At 42.4% G+C, this 23,061-nt stretch overlaps 1 protein-coding gene across 1 annotated transcript in view; it reads right to left on the bottom strand.

Annotated features, from left to right (window-relative positions):
- Positions 1-1,872: 1,872 nt before the first annotated feature.
- Positions 1,873-23,061, bottom strand: part of LOC135107421 (uncharacterized) — a 110,322-nt gene continuing 89,133 nt past the window's right edge. Inside the window, exons 9-10 of the mRNA XM_064017269.1 lie at positions 4,019-4,181; positions 1,873-1,978 (exon numbers count right to left, since the gene is read on the bottom strand). Coding sequence (XP_063873339.1) covers positions 1,873-1,978; positions 4,019-4,181 — 269 coding nt within the window. The remainder of the gene's footprint in view (positions 1,979-4,018; positions 4,182-23,061) is intronic.

Here is a 23,061-nt window from a genome sequence, read left to right as displayed (position 1 = left end):
GTAACATAAATGTGAATTGCACCTCCGTTGGTTAGTTATTCGCTCGGCTAGCTGTACGCATCCACGACTTACGGTTTGGACAAAGAAGCAACCAACTAGCAGCACACCCATCTATTCTTCTTTCAAAGGGAGTTACTGCCACTGACTAAGTGGATAAACTTAGTAAAAAGAAAATCACAAAATGAGTGAAGACAAAGGAAGTCAACAGGAAAAATACTTATCATTGTGAAGGGTTACCAGAATGTCAGCGTCAGTTGTTAAAGCGCCGTGACAGAGAAGGTGGCAAAGCAATTTGGTCTCGTTAAAACTTTGCCCATCAACACGAACCAACGTGAATCAGGGTAAAGTTGATTCTTCTTACCAGTCCATGTACATGAAATACTGCAGGAGATATGTTGTAACCCAAAAAACTTAAACGTGTTCCCATAAACACAGAATTGCCTGTTTTACACATTTAAAGAGGCAGCAAGATCATGCAACATACATATGTGGGAGAAAAAAAGGAATATCTTTGTTCCTTCTGGTTCTCCACTGAAATAATAAAAGAAATGAGAGAGAGAGAGAGAGAGAGAGAGAGAGAGAGAGAGAGAGAGAGAGAGAGAGAGAGAGAGAGAGAGAGAGAGAGAGAGGCTCATTTATTTTTGCAATAAGTATTTTCAAAGAAAGGCTACATGAAACTAACCACCCCACCCAAAAAAAAAAAAAAAAAAATCTAGGTGTCACAAGTGTACCGTGTCGAAATTGTCTTAACAAGTCCTGAAATTATCTGGATGATACTCGGGAGTTGGGCTGGCGTTACATGCAATTACCTGGAGATGATACAAGCGCCTGCAGGAGTTTTGCGTAATCTGGAGTAATTTTCAAACACTAACTGTTACAAATTGCTCTCGATCAGCTGAAAATGTTGAAAAGACACCACTTTCTTCTCTCTCTCTCTCTCTCTCTCTCTCTCTCTCTCTCTCTCTCTCTCTCTCTCTCTCTCTCTCTCTCTCTCTCTCTCTCTCTCTCTCTCTCTCTCTCATAGATCTCCACTCCACCATTTTTCTGTTACAGAAGTAAGATTGTCTGAGAGAGAGAGAGAGAGTGTGTGTGTGTGTGTGTGTGTGTGTGTGTGTGTGTGTGTGTGTGTGTGTGTGTGTGTGTGTGTGTGTGTGTGTGTGCAGTACTGATACGAAAAAAAAGTTACAAACGGAATGGGAAGAAAGTGGTCCGTGAAAGAGAGAGGAAGCGGAGAAACCGAAGAAAGGCGAAAGAAAGGAATGCAAAAAAAAAAAAAAAGCTTACTACTACCATCTCCTCCTCCTCCTCCTCCTCCTCTTCCTCCTCCTCCTCTTCCTCCTCCTCCTCCTCCTCCTCCTCCTCCTCCTCCTCCTTTGCCTTGCAGTCCGGTACAATGCCTGATGAATGGAAGCTCGCTAACGTAACTCCGATTTTCAAAAAAAGGTAGTAAATCTTTAGCATGTAATTACCGGTCAATCAGCTTAACCTCAGTCGTATGCAGAATTCTTGAAACACTAATAAGAGATAAACTCGTTAATCACTTAGAAGAAAACAACTTATTAAAAATACTCAACACGGCTTCCGCAACAAACGCTCTTATTTGACGAACCTCTTAGACTTCTTCTATGATATTCTGAACCAGTATGACGAGGGTAAAGCGGTAGATATATTATAATATATCTTGATTTTCAAAAGGCCTTCGACAAAGTCCCCCACAAACGCTTACTGATTAAACTAAAATCACACGGTATCCAAGGCGACGTGTTGCGATGGGTTGAAAACTGGCTAAACAACCGTAAACAAAGAGTAGTAATAAATGGAAAAGCATCCAAGTGGACTAACGTAACCAGCGGGGTGCCACAGGGATCAGTCTTAGGACCTGTTCTCTTCCTTGTTTATATTAACGACATAGATGAGGGTGTTACCAGCATAATGTCGAAGTTTCCTGATGACATCAAAATAGCGAATTCCGTAGTCTCTAACGAACAAGTAATAGAGATGCAGAAAAATCTTGAGAAATTGACAGAGTGGGGGCAAACCTGGCAGATGAGTTTTAATGCAGATAAGCGCAAAGTGCTTCACATAGGGTATAGAAACGAGAAAGCAAAGTATATTTTAAATGGTACCCAAATTAGAAGTGTTGACAACGAAATTGATTTAGGAGTAACAATATCGAATAGCTTAAAATCTAGCCAACAATGTTCAGAAGCTGTAAAGAAAGCGAATAAAGTAATTGGTTTAATCGGTAGATCTTTTCAATATAAATCTAAGGATACAATCCTCGCATTGCATAACTCTTTAGTCCGTCCCCTTTTGGAATGTTGCGTTCAAGCATGGTGCCTCTACTACCAGAAAGACATTGATAAATTTAGAAAGAGTTCAGCGTAGAATAACAAAAATGATACCAAGCCTAAGAAACAAATTATACGATGAGCGTCTTAAAGAATTAAATCTTTCCCTATTAACACAAAGAAGACTAAGAGGCGACTTAATACAGGTGTTTAAAAGTCATCAAAGGCATTGATAACATGGACTGCAGTAAACATTTCACGATAGACTCTTCAAATTACACGCGAGGAAACGGTTGCAAAATTGTTGAAATCCTTCAACTCTCACGAATCAATTTTTTATTTTTTTCCATCGAGTAGTAAATCTATGGAATGAGCTTCCTCGAGACGTGATAGACTGCAACACCGTAGAGACTTTTTAAACGCCGTCTTGATAAATATTTTCGCCTGCAATCCGCGGCTAACAGCGTTTGTTTGTTAGTGATTAACTTCCTTGCCTTCAGGATGGGGGCACCTTATTTCATCTATTGTTTTTCTTTACTATAAAATTTCCTTCGGGTTGTTTTCTTCTCTAACCCCGTAATGTACTTCTTTCCGACCTGTTTCCAGTACGGCTTATGCCGGAGGGAGTGGACGGTGGGGAGAGAGCCTTCTGCTTTCCTGTCCTTTTCTTCTATCATCTTAGTAATCCTAGGTCAGGTCACCTCGTGAGGACCGCAAGGTCTGTTGTGGCCTGTTTTTCTATGTAACTTTTTTGTAACTCCTCCTCCTCCTCCTCCTCCTCCTCCTCCTCCTCCTCCTCCTCCTCCTCCTCCTCCTCCTCCTCCTCCTCCTCCTCCTCTCCTTTCTCTCCTCCCAGATGTATGTAGATGGATGTGGGTGTGAGTAGATCTCGAGTGCAATTATCTTGTCAGCAGAATGCTTGTTATTCGCAAGCTCGTGTGTTTTCACCTCTTCCCTCTTCTCTTTGTCTTCTCTTCCTAGCCTTCCCGTGCTTTTCTTTGTCTTCTTCTCACCTCCTCCTTCCCTCCTCTTCCTTGTCTTGTCTCCTCCTCCTACTATTTATCACTGCCATCCTTGCACAGTTTGTGTATCGCGTGAAAGAACAGGTTGTGGAGGACTGGGATATACAGGTGGGCAGACTGAGGTAATGGAGAGTAGACATGTCCAGAGATAGATAAGTTAGATCGGGACATATAAAGGTAATTAAGTGATAGTTTATTTGTAAACATATTGGTGAAGAGAAAGGGAAAAGTAGATAGAGGGGAAGGAAATACGAGACAAAGAGATAACGTATAGGAGCGTATAAAGAGAAATTGGGATGGTGTCGAAAGAACGATGAATGAGAAATGGGAGGAGTAGAGATATAAGGGATACAGAGAGTGAGTGAGAGAGAGAGAGAGAGAGAGAGAGAGAGAGAGAGAGAGAGAGAGAGAGAGAGAGAGAGAGAGAGAGAGAGAGAGAGAGAGAGAGAGAGAGAGAGAGAGAGAGAGAGAGAGTACATCACAACACATCACACAATCCTTCCATTCGCCAGGTAATGGAACAGCAGTAGTCAACACACACACACACACACACACACACACACACACACACACACACACACACACACACACACACACACACACACACACACACACACACACACACACACACACACACTTGCACACATCACGCCGCTGAACACGATACTTTTATTATTTCTACTCAAATATCGCGTCCAAACCAACATGCGTACATTTATTTTTCTGATGAGAGCATTGGTGTTGGTTTTAGTTTTCTGGCGTGCTTGTTCCCTTGATGGGGCGGAAGAGTGCGTGTTCGAGAGGAGAGGCGAGGAGAGGACAGAATTAGGCATTGAAGAGTGATTGGGAGGTGTTGAGGATAAGGCAACTAAAGGGACAAGAAAGAAGAAGTGTGAGAATGAAAGAGCTTTTTGTCTTTAGGATGGACAAGGATGTGGAGAGAATAGGACAGAGCATATTGAAGGAGGGCACACTGATGACAAAATCACCAAATGTCTCAAGGAATACGTGCTGGGTATTCAGTTTCCCGCAGAGATCATATATGAATCGTATATAGTTTGATCTGTTGGTAAGAATGAGATTTTTTTTCACACACCATACAACTCGCTTATCAATGAAATCTTTAATATCCTGAGCGGAACCAGAACCTCAACCTACCAAATAACACACAAGGACGCTACCATAGGACGGCTAGAAAAACTGGATCATGTGAAGATAGAAAGGAGTGGAGAGAGGGAGAAGACTGCTTGGGGTAAGGGAGAGGAGATGGAATATGGAATGGAATGGAGCTAGGAGGGAGGGAAGGTAGTAAAAGGAAAGGGATGAGACGCAAGAATGGAGAGAGCGAGTAGGGGAATAGGAAAACCAACACAAGGGGGTGTAGAAAAGTAAAAGGGAGGAGAGGGCGAAGACTGGCGTAGCGGTGAGGGAATGGAAAATATGAAGAGAGAGCAATACAAGGAGAAAGGGGAATGAAGAGGGGAAAGTGGAAGGGGGAGGAAGAGGAATGAAGAGGGGAAAGTGGAAGGGGGAGGAAGAAAAGCTTTCCTAGAGAGGACCTAGGTTACTTTGTCAATGTATTTCACTCTATTATTTATTGTTTCTGTATATCGTCCACACACCTTCCCTTCCTTTCCTTTTTTATCCCTCGTTTTCTTTTTCCTCCTTTCTTTCTTTCCTTCCATTCGCTTTCCTTCCTTTTCCTTTTCCTCCATTCCCTTCCATTCCCTCTTCTCTTGCTTTCCTTTACTTTCCCTTCCCTTCCCTTCCCTTCCCTTCCCTTCCCTTCCCTTCCCTTCCCTTCCTTTTCCTTTTCTTCCCTTCCTTCTAATTATCCAGCTTCGCTTCCTTTCATCTCTTCTCTCTCATTTTTCCCACTCATTAAATATTTTCACCTTTCTTTTCTGCTCCCTGTCTACCACTGTGTCTTTTATTCCCTCTCCTACATTTCGATTTTATTACCCTTCCTTCCCTTCCCTTCCCTTCCCTTCCCTTCCCTTCCCTTCCCTCCGCATCCTGTCCCGTCAAGTTAGCACAATTCACTTTACATAGTTATTCAAACTCCTCCTTTGTCGTCCTGACGCGCAGTTCATGTACAGTACAAACTTAGACTTCACTTGGGTTCCCTCAGCGCATCTGCAAGCTTTATTAACACCGGCTCTGTATCACGGCGCCTCCCTGCAGAAAGGAACACAAAGGAAGGACAAACAGCAGCAGACCAGTAGTAGCGATGGGTGTCTGTGGATAACTTACACCACTTATTCTTCTAGAGGTGTAGGATGAGGATAGTTAAGGCGAAAGCTCCTCTCCCCGTCATCCTTAATTTTCATTCCCAGTTCTCGTCCTTTATCCTCTCTCTCTCTCTCTCTCTCTCTCTCTCTCTCTCTCTCTCTCTCTCTCTCTCTCTCTCTCTCTCTCTCTCTCTCTCTCTCTCTCTCCCTGTTTTCTACGACATGTAAACTGATTTTTTCTTGCCTTTTCACCTATCTTTTCTATCTCATCAGGTCTAATTTCTATTTCCTCTTTTCTTTTTTTCTTCTCTGTCTGTCTATCTTGTTGTTCCCTCTTTCTCATCTGGTTTCCTGTTTCCTTACTACATTCCTTCTCTTCCCCTTTCCTTCCTGCAGCTTTCATTGTCTGCTTTTACTTTTCCCCTTTCTCTGCTTCCTCTTCTTTTCCTTCCGTTTTCTTTTATCTTTTCCGGATCACCTCATCTGCTTTTTCCTTCCCTGATGCCTTTTATCACCCTCCAAGCACCTCCCTCTCGTTCCCCACTTTTTGTGACTCGTTGCTCTTCCATCTCTCTTCCATCTCTCTCTCTCTCTCTCTCTCTCTCTCTCTCTCTCTCTCTCTCTCTCTCTCTCTCTCTCTCTCTCTCTCTCTCTCTCTCTCTCCCCGTTCTCTTCCTCTTCTGTTACTTTGTGTTTTTTTTTGTTTTTCTTACTGTTCTCATCCTTTTCCTTTCCTGTTTTTTTTTTATCATTACTTATAAACTTTCCAAGCATCCCCTTCTCGTTTTTCAGTGTTCTTGAGACCGGTACTTTCCCATCTTTCCCTTAAGCTCTCTCCTTCCATCTTCCCTTCCCAGAATCTCGGTAACCTCAGACCTAGTAGTAGTACATTCCCCGGGACCGTATTAGTGTCCCATTCCACACGCCAGTAAGCGGCCAGTTCATCAGACTTTAATAATTATGATGCTCTTAATGCGCCGCTAATAATATGATTTTACTGAATTTCGTAGATGCAGGTGTAATAATTCGAGTCGGAACAATTCACCTCTGGACAAATATCTTCCTGTAACCACCTGAGACGTTTTAGATACATGTTAGTCTCTTAAATAGTTATGTGGCCTAGAGAAGAGAAAATTCATCATCTACATACTCTTTTTTTCCTTTCTGTAACCTTGGAAACAATCTTCTTAGTGCCCACAGTGTTAACAAAGGCTATGGCAGGGAAAAGGGCACGCGTGTTTTGTTTTACCTTCGCTTTTTCCAGAATTGTAACTGATGTAAGTTTCCGGAACAGTAAACCCATCTCATTATAACAGCAATAAGAGTAGTTGTATCCTCCATAGTCAATAATCGGCTACTACAATCTATTCTGTTCTTAAGCGCGCGTGTTTTATGTTTCAATTCCTTTGCCCGCTTTTCTTGAATTGCAAATCGTGTAAGTCTTCGGAACAGTGACTCCATCTCATTAGCATTAGTTGTAACACTTATGGTAATCTACTTCTATAATCTGTTTCTTTTATGCGTGTGCTTTGTTTCAACTCCCTCACCTGCTTTTCTGGAATTGTAACTACGCACTTACTTTCCTATGCATTATATGATGATGCTTATAACCATTAGAAATATTACCTGCAAATCTCAATCCTACATTGCATTACGTAAGGGGAGAGAGAGAGAGAGAGAGAGAGAGAGAGAGAGAGAGAGAGAGAGAGAGAGAGAGAGAGAGAGAGAGAGAGAGAGAGAGAGAGAGAGAGAATCACTTCATAGGCTGTCCTCTTCCGCAGAAAAATAACACATGTAATAATAATAGTAGTAGTAATAATAATGATTATCACAATAATAATAATAATAATAATAATAATAATAATAATAATAATAATAATAATAATAATTAATGATGATGATGGTGATAATTTGTACATGCTTGTTTCTGTTATTGTGCTCATTGATTTTCCTTATCATTGTCATTGCTGTTAGTATTGCTGTTGTGTTTTGTTGTTGATATTACTTCTCCCTTCACTATTACCACTGCTATTACTGCTGTTAGTAAACTGATACTACTTCTACTACTATATGCTGCAACCACCACCACTACCACCACCACCACCACTACTACTACTACTACTACTACTACTACTACTACTACTACTACTACTACTACTACTACTACTACTACTACTACTACTACTACTACTACTACTACTACTACTACTACTACTACTACTACTACTACTAATAATAATAATAATAATAATAATACCACCACCACCACCACTTCTACCACCACCACCACCACCACCACCACCACCACTACCAGCACCACCACCACCACCACCACCACCACTACATTACTACTGATGCTGTAAAATAGCACACGGAAAACCGCAAAACATTCACAATTATACACCTATTATGTGCGTAGGAGTTTCCAGACCAGTGGTAATAATGTATGGATGGCCTCATCACCACCACCGCTATCACCACCACCACCACCACCACCCACCATCCCCCACCACCATCACCACCCCGTCACCACCACCACCAACAGCGCATTTCTCACTTTTTTTTTTTTCCGTACCATCATTTGCGTTACTCATTTGGGAAGTAATAATAATCTGTGTGTGTGTGTGTGTGTGTGTGTGTGTGTGTGTGTGTGTGTGTGTGTGTGTGTGTGTGTGTGTGTGTGGGTGGATGGGTGAGCGGGTGTAGTTTTTGTTAAAGCTCAGTTGATATCACAGGCTTGTGTATGAAAATATTATGAGTAACATGAGGCAGAGAGAGAGAGAGAGAGAGAGAGAGAGAGAGAGAGAGAGAGAGAGAGAGAGAGAGAGAGAGAGAGAGAGAGAGAGAGAAAATTTTTTGGTGTGATGGTGTGTTGGTGTTTTCCATGCACTTACACGTACCATTTCATTCTCTACCCTCCCTTTGGGCTTTGTACTGCAGCCCAGCTGCAGTATAGTGTGTTACAGGGTATTGGAGAGTACTGTACTAGACCACTGAAGCATTAGGCAGCGAGGCACGTAGGTAGTACATCTCTCCTTCTTTTGACCTTTATACTGTCACCTTGCCTATAGTGTACTGTGCGTCATTGAAGAGTACTGTAGTAAAACACTGTAATATTAGACAGAGAGATACCGACAGTTAATACTTCAGTGGTCAATCAACCTGAATATCTACCTTCGTTATTTTTTACCACTTTCCGTGTCTTTCAGTTCAGTGTGTACAGTAATTGAAGTGATTTATTTTAAAAAAGGAGGGAAGTGAATGTTTAAACTGTATGGTACTGTGTTTCAGGCGCCATTTTATTTTTTATTTTTTTTATTATTACTTCCTTCTGTACAAGCTGAGTATTCATATTCATTTATTTATTTTAGTGTTTTCATTTTAACTTTGTACTGAGTTGCTCTCATCGGCAAAACGGATCTGTGTTGAAATATATACAGATGGTGGAGTGAGTGAGTGAGTGAGTGAGTGAGTGAGTGAGTGAGTGAGTGAGTGAGTGAGTGAGTGAGTGAGTGAGTGAGTGAGTGAGTGAGAGAGAGAGAGAGAGAGAGAGAGAGAGAGAGAGAGAGAGAGAGAGAGAGAGAGAGAGAGAGAGAGAGAGAGGAGGGAAGGGGAGAGGGAGCAGGAGCGGGAGAGGGAAGGGGAGAGAGAACGTACACATCACTCTTCATTGTTTATCATTCATCGCTTTTTCGTTTGCAAATTTCCCAGTGGAAGTGACGATTCTGTATATATATTTTTTTTGTATGCAATTACCACACCAGTGCTTGTCTGTTATTCATAAATATTTCTATCCCCCTACCTACTCTTCGTAATCTTTCCTTTCCGTCACTTCTACTTCATCGGCACACGTCTTCACGCCTCTTTGCTATTTCTCCATATATTTAATAAGACTTAATGATCTTTCTTGAATAATTATGTCTTAGGACATGTAGAATACTTTTCCATCATTTCCCACAATACAGCTTTTTCTTGTTCATTTTTTTTATTTATTTATTTTTTTTTTCAAAGATGCAAGATATCATCGTTTGTCCTTTTTAGTTTAATTACAACAATGCTAATGCAACCTTTCCTTGAGGCTAAGTTTCAGAGATAATTTGTATTACTGAGAGTGCTGCTAAATGTTTGATAATCTTGCCAAGAGTGTTTCTCTCTCTCTCTCTCTCTCTCTCTCTCTCTCTCTCTCTCTCTCTCTCTCTCTCTCTCTCTCTCTCTCTCTCTCTCTCTCTCTCTCTCTCTCTCTCTCTCTCGGATGTGACCTCTCTATGCTCCGTCAAAGGTAAACATCCCCTTTACATTCACACCAAGCTGTCTAGGGTAACTCCATGTAATAGCGAGAAGGAAAAGGACGAGGATCTTAAGATAACTAATGGAGACAAAACTGTGCAAAGAACGGGAGGGACTAAGTGACTAGTAAGGGGAGAAGAAGACCGGGCAAAAAGCAGAAGAGGGGCAGCAAAAAACATAGTGCCTCAGTTGAAGTACTTAGTTGAAGGAAGTTTTATTTATATTTTTAAGTGTAAGATAACCGAAGGGGTAAAAAGAAAGCGGTAATGTAACACTGAAAACAAGAACAGAGGAGGAGGAATGGAAAATATTTAAGAAGTGTTTATTCTATTAACGTTTTTCTTCCTTAGTTATTGCCTTGTAGTAGTAGTAGTAGTAGTAGTAGTAGTAGTAGTAGTAGTAGTAGTAGTAGTAGTAGTAGTAGTACCAGCAGCAGAGAAGGAGGAGGAGGATTGGTACGACAAGAGGAGTAATGTCACAGAAAAAAAAAAAAAAAAAGAACAATAAAAAATCGCCCATTTATTTACCCACTAATTACGTACATGGCAGGAAATAGGCAGTAATATTATACATAGGAGGAGGAAGAAGTGGAGGAGGAGGAGGAGGAGGAGGAGGAGGAGGAGGAGGAGGAGGAGGAGGAGGAGGAGGAGGAGAAGACTCGATTGATGCCCAAAGTTTTGACACTTCACAACCACCTTTCAAGTTTGACATTGTTCCCTCCTCCTTCCTTCCTCCCTCCCTTCCCTCTTTACCTTCCATCCCTTTTACTCTCTCACTCTCCTTCCATCCGTCCATTCTTCTCTTCCTCCTTCTACGTATATCCTTCATGTCTCTGCTCATCTAAATGCCGCCCATTCATAGTCTCTCTCTCTCTCTCTCTCTCTCTCTCTCTCTCTCTCTCTCTCTCTCTCTCTCTCTCTCTCTCTCTCTCTCTCTCTCTCTCTCTCTCTCTCTCTCTCTCTCTCTCTCTCTCTCAAACAAACAAACAGGAAGACATCCACCCACCCACCCACCTACCCACACACACACACACACACACACACACACACACACACACACACACACACACACAAACCTGGACATACAGCCAGCCAACCAGACAGCCAACCAAACAGCCAAACAAACAGCCAGACACACACACACACACACACACACACACACACACACACACACACACACACACACACACACACACACACACACAGAGAGAGAGAGAGAGAGAGAGAGAGAGAGAGAGAGAGAGAGAGAGAGAGAGAGAGAGAGAGAGAGAGAGAGAGAGAGACTTAAAACCAAACCTTCCTTTTCCTTACCAATATAGATAAACAAAACTAAAAAAAAAGGGAAAAAAATACATAATAATGACTACCGAACATTTGGATACGAATACAAAAGTACAGCAACACAAAGAGAAAAAAAAGTAGCGAAACAAACGCAATGCAGGTGAACTTTCCTTTTAATCTAAAGTCAGAAGTTACGTTCTTTTCTTTACTTTTCGACTACGTTTTTTTTTCTCTGCATCGTGCTTTACGGTTCCGACACTGTTCAGGAACCTAAATTATCGTTCACGTGCACAGGAGGAGGAGGAGGAGGAGGAGGAGGAGGAGGAGGAGGAGGAGGAGGAAGTAGGGAGTGAAACCAAGGAGAATGGAAGGACGACAAGGAGGGAGAGAATAAATTGAAGGGGAAACAGAGAAAAAAAATCTAACGAAACGGTAGTGACTATGAAAAGAATGCAAAGGAGACGAAAATAGGGAGAGAGAGAGAGAGAGAGAGAGAGAGAGAGAGAGAGAGAGAGAGAGAGAGAGAGAGAGAGAGAGAGAGAGAGAGAGAGAGAAGCACAAGAATGGTGGAAGAAAAGGTGGTTTGAAAAATACTAAGAAAGTAAAAGGACTGAGATGAGAAGGAAGGAAGGGAAGGGAGGAGGAGGAGGAGGAGGAGGAGGAGGAGGAGGAGGAGGAGGAGGAGGAGGAGGAGGAGGAGGAGGAGGAGGAGGAGGAGAACCCTGATGATCCAAGGTGAAAGAGAAGGAAAAAAGGAAAGGAATTGACGTTTGTAAGTTGGTCGTGTAAATTTCTTTCCTTCTTGGGAAGCTGCCCCTTGCTGATTGGTCTGTGTGTGTGTGTGTGTGTGTGTGTGTGTGTGTGTGTGTGTGTGTGTGTGTGTGTGTGTGTGTGTGTGTGTGTGTGTGTGTACGTCAATTAATGGCTCCGTGCGTGTACTTGCATTTAGTACTTAATTGTTTTTTCTTGGAAATTTTTCTCTCCCACCCGCCACTTTGTGTACTAAATTTTTCGACACACAGTAGGTGCGTATTCTCGTGTCTGTGTGTGTGTGTGTGTGTGTGTGTGTGTGTGTGTGTGTGTGTGTGTGTGTGTGTGTGTGTGTGTGTGTGTGTGTGTGTGGACCCTTGAAATGACTTTTCCATTGTTTCTCATTTGAAATAAGAAAGAAAAAAAAACAAGCTGAAATAATAGTACTGATCCCTTTGATGATATTTCTTTCCATCAAAACGAAGTCACTACAAACAGAGAAAGACTTTACCTGATTTCACTCGTTTCTTTTTCTACTCCTCAAGCACACACACCAGCAACTCGTACCTGGAAATGAAAATAAGTACATGTAAATAAGTAAGAAATGGCAAACATTTCTACGAATTCTAGATAGCAAAGCGCTTTGCCACCCCTGGCATTTTAAATCTTTATTTATTTCGGCTTAAGTAACTGTAAAATAGATAACAAAAAAAAAGAAAAAATCAAGAACAGCAACACCAAAAGCATCCTGACCAGAAAGAGGGAGAGGAAAAGAAGAGTCTAATATATTTATACTTCCATAATGTTCACAAAGAGACGAGACTGGAAGCACGTGACAAAGGACGATAAACAAGTACGAGAGAGAGAGAGAGAGAGAGAGAGAGAGAGAGAGAGAGAGAGAGAGAGAGAGAGAGAGAGAGAGAGAGAGAGAGAGAGAGAGAGAGAGAGAGAGAGAGAGAGAGGAAAGAATAAAAGTCAAATGTACACCACGAACTATAAAAGAAAGAAAGCAAGCACGATGAGACGGAGGAGAAGGAAGAAATAGAGGAGGAGGAGGAGGAAGAGGAGGAGGAGGAAGAGGAGGAGGGAAGCAGTCCTGGATTCCATTAGCTTGATTCTGCCGCAAGTTGTACGGTTTGGAAGTTCCTTTAGACTAAATCACGCGTCAAGTCAGGTTCGTTCTGAGACAGAGAGAGAGAGAGAGAGAGAGAGAGAGAGAGAGAGAGAGAGAGAGAGAGAGAGAGAGAGAGAGAGAGAGAGAGAGAGAGAGAGTCAGGCTGTCTCTAGGAAAAACAGTCACCGTGGGAAAGAAAAGTGTGGAAGAACGAACCGTGGAGTAAGAAAAACTCTCGCATCGCCAGACTGATTGGAATCACGAGAGAGAGAGAGAGAGAGAGAGAGAGAGAGAGAGAGAGAGAGAGAGAGAGAGAGAGAGAGAGAGAGAGAGAGAGAGAGAGAGAGAGAGATTGTAAAAATACTGCATTGGAGCTTCTTGATTCTTCATATTTAATTTGTATGTGTGTGTGTGTGTGTGTGTGTGTGTGTGTGTGTGTGTGTGTGTGTGTGTGTGTGTGTGTGCGCGCGCGCTCAAGGGAAGAACGAAAGAAGAAATTTTTCACTAGACACTAATCATACATATCGATGTCTTTCGTAAAACACTTATCCACACACACACACACACACACACACACACACACACACACACACACACACACACACACACACACACACACACACACACACACACAGGAGGCACTGTTTGCATTAATCACGTCCCCAGGTGTTTGTCTCTACAAGGACTAGAGCGCAGTGGCTTCATTATGCTAAGGGAGGGCACGGGGTGACGCAGGGACCCCGGAAATAACATATGCAGATATAGAGCAGCGGAGAGAGATGGAGAAGGAGAGAGAGAGAGAGAGAGAGAGAGAGAGAGAGAGAGAGAGAGAGAGAGAGAGAGAGAGAGAGAGAGAGAAGAGAGAGAGAGAGAGAGAGAGAGAGAGAGAGAGAGAGAGAGAGAGAGAGAGAGAGAGAGAGAGAGAGAGAGAGAGAGAGAGAGAGAGAGAGAGAGAGAGAGAGAGAGAGAGAGAGAGAGAGAGAGAGAGAGAGAGAGAGAGAGAGAGAGAGAGAGAGAGAGAGAGAGAGAGAGAGAGAGAGAGAGAGAGAGAGAGAGAGAGAGAGAGTGAGTGAGTGAGTGAGTGAGTGAGTGGGACAGAAGCTGGTGGAGGGAAGGCGGTGAAGGGTTGGTATGCGTCTGAGCGCCGTGAGTGAGGAACAGCAGGTCTTCACTCCGGATTTTATTGTGATCGGAGACGCGCGTTGATGGCTGAGGTGATTGGATGGCTGTTTTTTATGCGCCGGGCAGTTGTGGCGCGTGGAGGCGTGGACGGCTGGCTGGGGCGGAGTGGAGGGCAGCCGGCTATCAGAGACGCACCCCGCCTCGATATTCTCCCCGATTTTATCTCTCAGGAAACACATTTTGCACCTGAGGATATAAAGTTACTCCGTATTCCCGAAAATATTCATGTATGCAAAGCAAGATATGTTTCTCTAATAAAAACTCGCTGCCTCCATTGCCTCGCCCACCCGGGGGTCGTCGCCCCTTGCCTCACCGCAGGGAGCGTGGCGCCCTTGGGAACTAGTCCAATATCCGATATTTCTTCCCTTTGCCGCCCTTGTCCCAGTGGCGGCCTGTGTCCCTGCAGCCTGACATGTTGACGGTAATTATTAGTAGCACGTGTGTGACTGCTGCGCGACATGTGTGGTTGTGCCCTGGTGCTTGGTGTACGCACCTCACCTTCCCATATTCTACTAAAATTAATGAAAACCTTAATATTGTGCCAAATATTCACCTCTGACCAGAATTAGAAGGTCAGCGGTTTTTATCGAAAGAGCTTTGCACTGATACAAAAATCAGTCATTTATGATCGAAATTGCAAAACAAGAAAATTCGCACTTTTCAAAGGGATCGTTGACTTTTTAATACCTCCTGGAAAATGTCAATTGGGATTAAATTAGTTTTGACCCTCAAAAAACACACACACACACACACACACACACACACACACACACACACACACACACACACACACACACACACACACACACACACACACACACACACTTAATAGTATGTGAAGGCACGGATGGGATGGGTGGGTACAGGAGTTGGCAGTGCGCGGAATGGTGTGGACGTGTGGCGGGGGCAGGGTGGCGGCGCAGTGGGCGGCACACTATTGGCTCCTCCAGCAACCCTCTTCATTAAGTTAATAATCCAAACTGATTGCCTAAGACTCCTCAATCTCCTGCTGCTCCTGCCTCTGCTGTTCCTCTTCCTCCTCCTCCTCCTCCTCCTCCTCCTCCTCCTCCTCCTCCTCCTCCTCCTCCTCCTCCTTCCTTCCTTCCTTCCTTCCTTCCTTCCTTCCTTCCTTCCTTCCTTCCTTCCTTCCTTCCTTCCTTCCTTCCTTCCTTCCCTTATATAGATGAGATCATTTGTAACTTATAAGCTTCTATCGCACAGGTTACACACACACACACACACACACACACACACACACACACACACACACACACACACACACACACACACACACACACACACACACACACACACACACACACACACACAGTGTATGTAGTGGTAGTGGTTGGTTAGCACGCTCGGTGCACAACCAAAAAGGCCTGGGTTCGAATCCCGGGCGCGGCAAGGCAAATTGGCAAGCCTCTTAATGTGTAGTCCCTGTTCATCTAGCAACAATGTAACCCAAGGGATTGTGACCTCGCTGTCCTGGTGTGTGGTGTGTGAGTGGTCTCAGTCTCAGTCCCAAAGATCGGTCACTATGAGATCTGAGCTCTTTCCGTGGGGGAACGGCTGGCTAAGTGACCAGCAGACGACCGTAGGTGAATCACACACACACACACACACACACACACACACACACACACACACACACACACACACACACACACACACACACACACACACACACACACACACACACTCTCTCTCTCTCTCTCTCTCTCTCTCTCTCTCTCTCTCTCTCTCTCTCTCTCTCTCTCTCTCTCTCTCTCTCTCTCTCTCTCACGTGATTGCAGGTGTTGTATGTACGCATATATACTTATACACGCACAAAGATATATAAATAAATCGTTAGAAATATGAATATACGTATATCGTTGAAATAATAGTTGATTCGGTGCATGAACTGAGATACTGCTTGAAAGTCAATATATAATTAGATAAGAAGACACGTATATTAACAGTTAAGCTCACAAATCAGCAGGGGCGCGTAATGAAAAGGAGAGCGAACGGTGAAAGACAGAAGAAATAGAAAATGAAATATCCAATAAGCATTTCACATTACGTATCCTCCCATATTCTCTCTCTCTCTCTCTCTCTCTCTCTCTCTCTCTCTCTCTCTCTCTCTCTCTCTCTCTCTCTCTCTCTCTCTCTCTCACGTTTTCTTTCTCCATACTGTATTTTTTTCTCTTGAATTTGCCAGGCCTTTGTCTTCATCATTTGCATCATCATTATCAATATTATCATCATCATCGTTATTATCATTATATTCATTATCATCATCATAGAATTCATAGTTATTTGATTTTTTGTCTCTTCGTCCTCTCATGTATTGTTTTGTTTTCCTCCTCCTCCTCCTCCTCCTCCTCCTCCTCCTCCTCCTCCATCTTTTGTTGTTGTTTTATTTTTTGTTTTTATTCTCTACATAATTTCGCATCCTCACCTTAATTCTTTAATATCCTCACCCCCGTGCACTTCTGTATGTTCTTTGTTATTTTCGTAAGACACTTATTATGTTCTTTCTTCCACATTCCTTTATTATTCTCCTCCTCTTACCCTTCCTCCGCTTCCACTTTTCCTTCCCTGTTTGTTTTGCCCACATCACCTCCTCATCCTCATCCTCTTCCTTTCCTAACGAATACCATATCCTCTCTCCTTCCTTCTGCTTCTCCAGGTCTTCCTTTTTTGTTCTGCTTACCACTCCTCCTCGCCCTTTTTGCACCATTGTCCTCCTCTATACATTAAACATCTTTGTCTTCTCCTTCTTCCTTTTTTTCTTTTTTTCTTCTCCATGCTCTCTTTCTCCGCTACGTACACCCATAGCCTTTTGTAAAAATTTACTTCACACCTCCTCCTCCTCCTCCTCCTCCTCCTCCGTTTTTCCTTTCCCTTTTCCCTCCTTCCCCGCCTACATTTTCCTTTACCCTGCGCCCAGTTAAGTGCAGCACCTCCCTCTTTTATTTCCTCTGGCAAATGACTAATTAAACATTCTTCTTCAAATAACCCGAATTTTGTGTTCATAATGATCCTGGCTGCGTTAGGAAGAGAAGGAGAAGGACGAAGATGAAAAAAGGAGGAGGAGAAGGAGGATTTATAGTGTGAAGCAGGATAAGACGATGAGGAGAAGGGTGAGGATGAAAAGTAAGAGGAAAGAAGAAGAAGTGGTGAAATAATAACCAAAAACAAAAATGGAAAGAATTGAAAGAGAGATAAAATTAATGCAGTAGAAATTGGGATGTACAAATGTGAGGGAATAGAAAGGGGAGGAGGAGGATGAGGAGGAGGAGGAGGAGGAGGAGAAGGAGGAGGAGGAGGAGGAGGAGGAGGAGGAGGAGGAGGAGGAGGAGGAGGAGGAGGAGGAATGTCGTGTCGAGAATAGGTTTGCTTCTCGTTTGTTTCTTAAATATTCACGATTTCTCTCTCTCTCTCTCTCTCTCTCTCTCTCTCTCTCTCTCTCTCTCTCTCTCTCTCTCTCTCTCTCTCTCTCTCTCTCTCTCTCTCTCTCTCTCTCTCACCTTGTATGTGTGTGTGTGTGTGTGTGTGTGTGTGTGTGTGTGTGTGTGTGTGTGTGTGTGTGTGTGTGTGTGTACATGTTGAACTAGGAAAGTGTAATCTGAGTTTGTTCTTGTCTTATAATAACACAATTTGTCGGCCTTTGTTTATTATGTCCCCTGTGATGTGTGGCTTAGTGCTGTGTGTGGTGCTGTGTTGCGCTGTGCACGGCGGCGACCACCTGGATTTGTCTGTTGTTCTCCTGTGTGATGGTTTTATTTGTGCTCTTTTACGTTGTGTTGTGTTGCCATGTGTTGCGTTGTTCTCCATTGCCCTGTATTGTTTTGTACTCCATTGTGCTGTTTTCTGTACTACACGGTGTTGTTTTTTTTGTTTTATTTTTGTTGTGTATTGTGTTGTGTTGTATCATGTTCTGTGCTGTGTTCTCTTGTGTTACGTTCTTCTGTCATACTATATTGTTCTGTACAACACCTCGTCTGTTGCTCTGTGTTGTATTGCGTCTTGTATTGCGTCCTTCTACGTTGTGCTGAGGTTAGTTATTTATAGTGACTCGTTATCCTTTGTTTGATCCTTTACATATTTTGTCGCGTAAGTGAAACTCAGAGGCGACTTGTTTACCCTTTCAGCATCAACTGGTTTTCTTATAGGGAGATTGATGCTGCTTACTCACTGTCCTCTGTCTGTCTCCTCCTTCCTGTCTTTTTGTCTTGCTGTTTGGCTGGCATGCTGTCTCTGTCTGTTTGTCTGCTTATCTGCCTGTCTGTCTGTCCCTTTGTCGGTCGGTTGGTCGGATTGTCTGTTCTGGTTGGCGGTTCTGGTTGGCTGTTCTGGTTAGCTGACCGTCTCCTCTGTCTTGCTTGCTGGTTATCTCTCTCTCTCTCTCTCTCTCTCTCTCTCTCTCTCTCTCTCTCTCTCTCTCTCTCTCTCTCTCTCTCTCTCTCTCTCTCTCTCTCTCTCTCTCTCTCTCTCTCTCTCTCTCTCTCTCTCTCTCTCTCCTAACAGAGAAATAAAAGAAAACATTATGTACGTTGCAAGACTTGAGTTAAGAATCACCCATAATGATATACTGGTCATTCTGCGTAAAATTAACTTGTCTTTCCAGGAATTTGTAGCGAGGACCGTGACCTTTACGAGTGTTTGTGAACCTGACTAACCTGGCCTTTACCTGACCATCTTTTTCTTCCTTTACTTTATATACATGTCACTTTGTCTTACCTGCCTCGTTCTACCGGGTTGCAATAATTTATTTCTAGTGTGTTTTTGAGTGCAGTTTTCTCTTGCTTTACTTGAGTGCATGTGTTTTTTTTTTTTCTTAAAATTTGTCGTTTTACTTCATATACAGTCACTTCCTTTTTTTCTCTCATTTTCTCAGGTACACTTCATTTACTTCCAGCACGTTATTGTATGGAGCTTTCTCTTTCGTCAAGTGTCTGTGGGTTTGTTTTAGTAAATTTTGTTCTTTTACTTTATATGCAATCTCCTTTTGCTTTTTTAATTCCCCCAGGTGACAGTTGTTTATTGCCAGTATGTTTAGTCAACTCTTGTGTGGAGGTTTATCTCGCTTTCGTTTTGTATTTCATTTCCTTAATTTGTCCTTTTACTTTATATATATATATGTTCTTTTTTCCCTTTTTTTCCTAATTTTCTCAGGTACACTTAATTTCCAGCATGTTCTTGTATGGAGCTTTCCCTTGCTTCCGTTGTGTTTCTTTTCCTTTTTTTTTTTACATATGTTATTTTTTCATTTCTTCTTTCTTTTTTCTCATTCTCTCAAGTATTTATTTCATGAATGTTCTTGTATGAAACTCTCTTTTTCTTTCGTTTAGTGTGTGTGTTTATTTTCCTAACTAAATTTTCTGAAATGCTTTGGTAAAATCTGTCCTAACATTAGGGTATAAATGTATTTAGAAAATTCTGGTTACTATCTCCCAAGATTCTCGTATCATTGAGTTTGAAGAAAAAAAAACGTTGAAATCACGAAGTTAGCGATGAAAAAAGTGGGGCTTTGATAACTGTAGGAAAAAAAATATAGGAAAGAAAATCAAGATGGAAATTGGCGAGCATTTACTGAGCGACAATTAGCAGGTTCTTTACTGGACTTGACTCTTTTCCATCGCAAACTTGTACATTATTGCTCTTTCTAATTACCAATCGTTGCTATTTGATGCAGACTTTGCGAAAATTACTTACAGGGGAGAGGCAAAAAATATGAAAGAGAGAGAGAGAGAGAGAGAGAGAGAGAGAGAGAGAGAGAGAGAGAGAGAGAGAGAGAGAGAGAGAGAGAGAGAGAGAGAGAGAGAGAGAGAGAGAAATAATCATGTTTTCCTTTTATTCACAAGTGTGCTGAAAAAAAAACTTATATTTTTGCGTGAGTAAATCCCTGTGTGTGTGTGTGTGTGTGTGTGTGTGTGTGTGTGTGTGTGTGTGTGTGTGTGTGTGTGTGTGTGTGTGTGTGTGTGTGTGTGTGTGAAAAGTGTGTCTGGACGGATGTTTGTGCAGAATAGAAATATAAAGACAAAGACCGACACACACACACACACACACACACACACACACACACACACACACACACACACACACACACACAGAGAGAGAGAGAGAGAGAGAGAGAGAGAGAGAGAGAGAGAGAGAGAGAGAGAGAGAGAGAGAGAGAGAGAGAGAGAGAGAGAGAGAGAGAGAGAGAGAGAGAGAGAGAGAGAGAGAGAGAGAGAGAGAGAGAGAATAAGTAGACAAAATTATACTCCTTCAACCCTATCCACTTCACCTGAACTAGTCCTTCCCTTCAAAAAAGTATCTTTGCACCATTTTCCTATTATGCAGCGAAAGAGAAGTAATTACAGCGCGTCTTCTTATATTTTCCAGCCTTTTGTAATATCCTCAGTGGCGCTCGGAGCTGCCCAGTCAATTTTCGTTATACCATTAAGTTTATTTTACGGGAAAGAGGGGTGGCTGCCCGGGAGGAGGTGAAGGAGGAGGAGGGGATGTTGGAGGAGGTTGAGAAGGAGGAGATGAAGGAGGAGGAGGAAGAGGAGGAGGAGGAGGAGGAAATATAGGAAGGTGCATCATTCGTCCTCCTCGACCTCCTCCTCCTCCTCCTCCTCCTCCTCCTCCTCCTCTCATCATCATCATCATCATCATCATCATCATCATCATCATCTGATATTTTTATTTTTTTCCTTTGATTCATTTTGCAGACTGGAAGAAAAACGGAGATATTAAAATCACACACACACACACACACACACACACACACACACACACACACACACACACACACACACACACACACACACACACACACACACACGTTGTGCAAGTACTGTATTCAACGTTTTTTGTATTTTGATTTTTATTATGATTATTTTTTCCACAGCTTTTTGTTACTTTTGCCAGTAGCGCCACTAATGTTATTACTTCCTACTAGTCTTCTTTTTCTCATCATCATCATCCTGTCTGTCTGTCCGTCCGTCTGTCTGTCTGTCTGTCCGTCTGTCTGTCTGTCTGTCTGTCTATATGTCTGTCTGTCTGTCTGTCTGTTTGTCTGTCTGTCTGTCTGTCTGTGTCTGCCTGTCTATCTGTCTGTCTGTCTGTCTGTATGCCTGTCTGTGTGTGTCTGTGTGTCTGTGTGTTTGTGTCTGTCTGTGTCTGTCTGTCTGTTGTGTCTTTGGTCTCTCTCTCTCTCTCTCTCTCTCTCTCTCTCTCTCTCTCTCTCTCTCTCTCTCTCTCTCTCTCTCTCTCTCTCTCTCTCTCTCTCTCTCTCTCTCTCTCTCTCTCTCTCTCTCGCAGCCTCAAAAGCTTGCTCGAAATGAACAACACATTTTTACCACCGTTACCAAAAAAAACTACATAACGTGTATTCTAATTAAGCTTCAGCATCGAGGGAAAAAGAACCAAATGGAGGGAATTAGACTTAAAGAGCTTTATAAACCGTGAATTTTTTACTTAATCTATACTTTTCACCGTGTACGTTTATATATTTTATATTTGATCTCACTTCGATGTTAAATTTTGTGTTAGATTTTATGATGTGCGTGTATGTATATATGCGCTTTTTTTTTTTTTAGGAGGAATATTGATCAAGCGCAAGAAAAATCCAATTAAAAAGAGGCCCACTGAGATGCCAGTCCCCGAAAAGGTAGTAAAAAATTGAAAGATAAGTGTCATGAAACCTCCCTCTTGAAGGAGTTCAAGTCATAGGAAGGTGGAGGAAATACAGAAGCAGCCAGAGAGTTTCCAGAGTTTACCAGAGAAAGGGATGAAGAGCGGTATGAAGCTGTTTTAGCTAGAGATGAGATGTGAAGTTTCCAGTTTAGAATATAAGTAAAGGACAGACCAAGGATGTTCAGTGTAGAAGAAGGGGACAATTGTGTGTCACTGAAGAAGAGGGGATAGTTGTCTGGAAGGTTGTGTCGAGTTGATAGATGGAGGAATTGAGTTTTTGAGGCAGTGAGGTGAGGGTGAAATGACAGAACCCTCAGGAACACCAGTGTTAATAGATTTGGGAGAACAGTGACTGTCTACCACAGCAACAATAGAACGGTCAGAAAGGAAGTTACAGAGAGAAGGATAGAAGCCGTAAGAGGGTAGTTTGGAAATTAAAGCTTTGTGCCAGACTTCATCAAAAGTTTTTTTGATATGTCCAAGGCAACAGGAAAAGTTTCACCAAAATCTCTAAAATACTTAGTAAGGAAAGCCAGAAGATGACCAGTAGCGCGGCCTTGACGGAACCCGTTCTTGCGATCAGATAGAAGGTTGTGAAGTGCTATATCTTTAAGAATCTTTCTGTTGAGCATAGATTCAAAAACTGTAAATAGGCAGGAAATTAGAGCAATAGGACGGTAGTTTGAGGGATTAGAACGGGTGATAGTTGCATTCGCGAGCGCGCGCGTGTGTGTGTGTGTGTGTGTGTGTGTGTGTGTGTGTGTGTGTGTGTGTGTGTGTGTGTGTGTGTGTGTGTGTGTGTGTGTGTGTATTTGCTAATTCCTATTTATAAATTCTCATCCTTTCCATATTTATGCTTTCAAATATTTTTATTTAGTTTGAAAAGCCGAGTCATATGAAATTTTATGCATTCAGCTTATGTGTTATGATACCATTTTTATTGTACATGTTTCATTTATAGATTTAACAATATCTTTTCATTTCTGTGTCGGATTTATATTTCTCATGTTATTGTGCGTGTAGATTACTATTTATTTTTACATTTAATCAATAGTAAACAAACCAACCAGTCCAATAAGTGCAGAGCTGCATACCCACATACTTCCACATTCATCCCGACGTACTCTGCATACACCCTCACAGACAAACGCATTGTAAGTAAATGACCGGTTTCTGCATTTTTTTTTTAATCACTAATAAACTAAAAGAAAAAAATGTGAGATGTGCACA

This window comes from Scylla paramamosain, chromosome 2, assembly GCF_035594125.1.
Source record: "Scylla paramamosain isolate STU-SP2022 chromosome 2, ASM3559412v1, whole genome shotgun sequence".
In the NCBI taxonomy this organism is placed as follows: Eukaryota; Metazoa; Arthropoda; class Malacostraca; order Decapoda; family Portunidae; genus Scylla; species Scylla paramamosain.
This window is presented reverse-complemented; position numbering and strand designations above follow the sequence as displayed.